Source organism: Myotis lucifugus, unplaced genomic scaffold (genome assembly GCF_000147115.1).
Source record: "Myotis lucifugus unplaced genomic scaffold, Myoluc2.0 scaffold_20, whole genome shotgun sequence".
Taxonomy (NCBI): Eukaryota; Metazoa; Chordata; class Mammalia; order Chiroptera; family Vespertilionidae; genus Myotis; species Myotis lucifugus.
Genome location: NW_005871068.1, coordinates 2,987,691 through 2,993,100, shown reverse-complemented (window position 1 = coordinate 2,993,100; position 5,410 = coordinate 2,987,691). Strand labels below are relative to the sequence as shown.

The following is a 5,410-nucleotide window of genomic DNA, read 5'->3' as shown; positions in this document are numbered from 1 at the left end:
AATTACCATGACTTTTATTAATATCATTAAAAGTGCAATATTTCACAAGAATGAATACCTTCATAAGTTTTTTTGAGTGTATGTCCCTCTTAAAATAGGGGGGTATTCCTGACTGATTCAGACATTGTCACTTCCTCTTTAACACCCCCTCTGGGATGTTTGTGTGATTGCATGAGCATTTGCTGAGAGCTGGGTGCTTAGGAGGTGGAGCAGAGGAAATGAGCATGTGGAACAATGTATGGAAGGGCAAACAACAGCAACTTTACTGAGGAAACAGAATAGGGGACCAGGGGGAGTATGGCTGAGGAAGGAAGCAATTGGAGAGAGCAGTCAGGGGTAAAAGGCAAGTTATTGAAAACAATTTACCTCCTTCAAAGTCTCCCCCTCACCGCCCCCCCGCGCCGCCCCCCCGCAAGGGCTAGGCTCCAGGAGGTGAAGCCAGGCCTCAGGGGATCTGTCCTGCTCTTGTTGCAGTCAAGGGGTGAACACTCAGGTGCTCACAATAAATGCCCTGAGAAGCCCTCCCGGGTTAGCGGACAATTGCGGGCACAGGGAGTTTGGGCTCAAAAGTGGCTTTGTCTTCAAAGTGACTCCTGTTGGGCAAATTTCTGACTGGACCACATCAAACGCGCCAGGGACATGGTTCTTTTTTAGCAGAGGTCTACAGTGTTCTTTCTTGGGGCATCCTGTCCCCGCCTCCGGAAGCGTTTTTTATCTTATCTGGGTAATGCAGCCCGGGTCCCTTTCCCCAGTGGACTGAGACCTTTGCAACTGAATTAAAGAAAAGAAACAAAAGCGGCAAGTTCGGCCCCGTGGGCACGGCAGGCCGCCAATGGGCGCGGCCGCTCCCTAGCGGAGTGGTACTATGATGACAGTAGCCAATCAGCGCGCTCCATGCAAATGGAGTACTGTATCCCGCACCGCAGCTCCAGTGCCATCTGCTTGTTCTAGTGATAAACTGAGGCCTTGCCTCTCGGCTTCTCCCAGAACGAAAGGGGCGGGGGTGGGGGGGTAACCTCTTTACTCCCCCCAGGATAGACAGAAAGAAGTGATGAAGAAGGGGGATGGGTAAGGAAGAGAAAAATACCTGAGAAAGAAAACATCCTCTGCCTGGGAGGAGACTGACGGGGTGTAGAGCTTGGAGGGAGCATTCACTGGCCATGCCAGTACTTACCACTGATGCTGAGTCAGAAACAGGTATCCCAAAATCCCTTTCCAATGAGCCTCCCTCAGAAACCATGGAGGAAATAGAGCACACATGCCCACAGCCTCGACTGGTAAGTAAAGACAAAGGATGCAAATGTATGCGTGGCTATGGCACAAAAGAATTCCTTATGCGCCTGCAGCCAGCGAGGAAAAAGATGCTGAGGATTTTCATGTAAATGAGAATGGAGCTACCGCCTAATCCTTCTCAGCTGTTTATATTTAGCTTCTCTACCCGGCGCTGCTCTCCGCTTACAAAGCATTATTGTACCGGCTGGGTAGGAAACGGGCTGCTTGGGCTCTGCTGTGTTTTTGTGCTTGGGAGGAGGGAATGGCCTTTTTCCTTTTAAGTGTGTTCTCGTCTGAAGATAAAAAAAAAAAAGCCACAGTGCAATTTACAAAATGGTATTCTTTTCGCAAAGCTTGGGACGAGTCCGTTAAGTTCTCAGTCCTAGGTAAGGAATGATTCGGTCTTCAACTAATGTTGGTGCCTAATGCCTGTTTGGTAAACATGAAAAACGACATGGAAGCAAACTTCCCCATTTGCTTGAAAATGTCAAAATAACTAAGCAAAAGAGTCCCTCGATGATGTATTTAGAAATAACGTGTATCTTAAATGAATTGCAAGCATTTCCGGGTCTGCTGTCAGGGTTTCTCTTCAGGTATGGGAACCTGGGGGAGCTGCATTTACTTAGCAAGGGGCTGCATGCCTTTAATAAGTGTAAATGGGGCACTTAGCGCTTCCTTCCTTCTCATTAACTGAATCAAAAACAACAAATGGGTAGCGGGTTTTCGGTGGCCTGGAGTCTTGTGGAACTTGGGGAGACCTCTCTTTGAACCCTCAGATCCAAGCCATACACTGTTTAGAGCTATATTTTCTCTCTAGCATTTCCCTCAAGTTAAAGGGTGCAATATTTTGATTGGCTGTGGAGTTTGACCCTGGGAAGAGGGTTTTTTTTATTGTTTTTTAAGGATTTTGTAATGTAGTATTTTCCGTGAACTACCCCAATGAGGGCTCACAGATTCCAAAGCCAGCCCATCATGAAACTGTTATTTCTTCATAAGGGTTCATAAGGATTCAAAGGCAGGCTTAGGACAACTTCCTAATACATGAAAACAAAGGAAGTTATATTAGAGTCCCGGGGCCTTTTGTTCACTGTGCTTCTGTTTTTTCAAAAATATATTTTGTTAAGGCAATTTGATATTAACTGCTCCCCAGCACTTTAAGCCACTTATTGAATGTCATACATAAACGTTTTACCTATGTCCTCAAAAGATACAAACCATCCCAATAAGGAATTCCTTTGAGCTACTAGATATCTCATGTTTTAGCATAGAAAAAACTGACCACTAAAAACGTGTCACCCAAAATGTTTTTAAAAGTTAAACCCAATGTTCCAATTTGCATCAGACTTGCTGACAGGTAGGTAAAGGGTAGGGGAGAGAAAGGCAGCATCCAGTTCCAGTTTGTGTATCGGTTGAGTCTCTTGTGCCAACTTCTTTTCCTTCCCTTTTTGCCTTTTAGCAATTCTTTCCCTTGCTTGCTTCTGCCTGAGAGGGTGGGCAGAGGAAATCAAGGGAAGGAAGCAAGTTCAAGTACTTTTCACTTTCACTTGTAACAGCTCAGCCTGGAGTTAACTCCCAAGAACCATGCAAAGCTGGCAATGTTATACTTCCATCTCCCTGCTGCTTTAGAAATGAGGAAACAGGTTCAGAGAGGGTAAGTGACTTCCCCAAAGTCACATTGCTTCAAAGGGGTAGATCTGGGATTTGAACCCAGAGCTCTACCCCTGCAAAGTGGAAGATTTCCCCCCTACAACACACTCTTAGGTGAGAAACATCCACTCCCCATCTTTTTGGCAGTTCTGGCTTAAAGTGTGTGTGTATGTGTGTGTGTGTGTGTGTGTGTGTGTGTGTGTGTGTGAAGAATATACAACAGTTCCACTGTTTTGTTCTGTTTTTTTTTTTTTAATCCTCACCCGAGTATATTTTTCCATTGATTTTTAGAGAGAATGGAAGAGAGAGAGAGGGAAAGACAAAGAGAAATCTTGATGTGAGAGAAACACATCAATTGGTTGCCTCTTGCACAAGCCCCTACTAGGGCCCTGGCGGGGGAGGAGCCTGCAACCGAGGTACGGGCCCTTGACCGGGTTCAAACCAGGGACCCTTTGGTCTGCAGGCCGATGCTCTATCCACTGACCCAAACCAGCTAGGGCTGCTTTGTTCTACTTTTGATAAAAATGTTATATGTTGTCCATCATAATCATGATCTGCTGAAAACGGGCTCTGTTTAAATAGGGACTGCAACCAACTTGTAAGCCACTGCACTCAGTTCTTCGAAGCGCCTTTTCTCTGATCAGCAAACTTTGATCACTGTAGGGGTATATCTAAATTTTGATTTACACTTCAGAGCCCAACTTTTCTTTGCTAAGGATTTTACTTTAAGGATGCAGGCACGTGTGAACTACTTAATAACAAAGTTTGCTCCTGAAGAGAATGAATGGCAAGTGAAAATGCTAAACTTGCATTTCTTTGGAAGGTTTCAGTAGTTTCTGTTGATCTTTAGCTTTGCTGATATCTTCACATTTCAAATTATATAAATTCTGGGTTTTTCCCAGCACCCAAGCACATTTGTCCAAAATTACACATGGGCCCCTGCCGCCACAGTGGCAGCAAGGTGTGGCTGCTGCGTAACTTTGGAAAGTGCATGAAAGACTTGAGAGATTCACCTGCAGAAGACAGGCTCCTTCTCCCACTTGCCACCAAACTTGAATTCATAACCGTTTAGAGAAAACAGGACTCAATAATAAAACATTCTTTTTTATTTTATTTATTTATTTTTTTAAAATATATTTTATTGATTTTTTACAGAGAGGAAGGGAGAGAGATAGAGAGTTAGAAACATTGATGAGAGAGAAACATCGATCAGCTGCCTCCTGCACATCTCCTACTGGGGATGTGCCCACAACCCAGGTACATACCCTTGACCGGAATCGAACCTGGGACCCCTCAGTCCGCAGGCCGACGCTCTATCCACTGAGCCAAACCGGTTTCGGCAAAACATTCTTTTTTAAAGTAGCAATTACGAAAGTGGTTGTCATGTGCTTTTTTTTTTAAACTTTTTTTTTTATTAATCTTCACCCAAAGACATTTTTTCCCATTGATTTTTAGAGAGTGGAAGGGAAGGGGAGACACACACAGAGAGAAACATCGATGTGAGAGAGGCACATCGATTGGTTGCCTCCTGCACGGGCCCCGACCAGGGCCAGGGATCGAGCCTGCAACCAAGGCATGTGTCTTTGACCAGAATGAAACCCGGGGCCTTTCAGTTCTCCGGCCGATGCTCTATCCACTGAGCCAAACTGGCTAGGGCAGAGTGGTTGTCATTGTATTAGCTGATGCACACACTGGCTCCCCAAACTCTTAATTTTACCTGGGAATAATGGAAAAGGAAATTTCTGAGTATATAAGGGCTATAAAGCTTTACTACAAGTTCCAGAATGTGAACTTATGTCACCAAACGTTATTGTCTGTAAATACAGATTTTATTTAAATCTCAAGAATTTGCCCCTAATCGGTTTGGCTCAGTGGATAGAGCGTCGGCCTGCGGACTGAAAGGTCCCAGGTTCGATTCCGGCCAGGGGCATGTACCTTGGTTGCGGGCACATCCCCAGTGGGGAGTGTACAGGAGGCAGCTGATCGATGTTTCTCTCTCATCGATGTTTCTAACTCTCTATCCGTCTCCCTTCCTCTCTGTAAAAAAATCAATAAAATATATATTTAAAAAAATAAAATAAATCTCAGCAATTGTGTAAAATGCCTTTTTTGGGTCATGAATTGGACTCTCTATTTAGCATGGCACTAGAGAAGGTGTGTACAGTGTTCGTGTCTATGTGTGTTTGCCTCTATATTATTTACAGTGAAGGTTGTCTTTTGTGATCCAGTTGAACTCAGCCCTCATTGATTGAGTCCCCACTACGTGCTAAGCTCTGAGTCCTCAAGTACTTTGTGATCTAGAGATTCGAGAAGAGACTGAAACATAAACAGATAGTTTCCATACAGGTTGATAAGGGCACAGCGTGCTAAGAGTTGTGTTACCGGGTGCAGTGGGGACAGAAAGGAGAGTAGTGAACTCCTTGAGAGCGAGTCAAAGTTTGCCACAGGGATGTTGACTAGAAACCTGTCTTGTCATCACTGTATCGCTGGT

The 5,410-nt window shown here is 44.7% G+C and overlaps 1 protein-coding gene across 4 annotated transcripts in view; it reads left to right on the top strand.

The window, feature by feature from the left end:
• The first annotated feature begins 939 nt into the window (after nucleotides 1–939).
• The window catches only part of PCYT1B (phosphate cytidylyltransferase 1, choline, beta), a 79,879-nt gene continuing 75,408 nt past the window's right edge, over nucleotides 940–5,410 (top strand). For 3 of the 4 annotated variants that reach the window (XM_006085646.3, XM_006085645.3, XM_006085644.3), the window contains exon 1: nucleotides 955–1,277. In XM_006085646.3, coding sequence (XP_006085708.1) covers nucleotides 1,259–1,277 — 19 coding nt within the window. In that variant the 5' untranslated portion in view covers nucleotides 955–1,258. Of the gene's footprint in view, nucleotides 1,278–5,410 lie in introns of all 4 variants that reach the window. The other variant, XM_006085642.3, reaches the window with a different exon arrangement.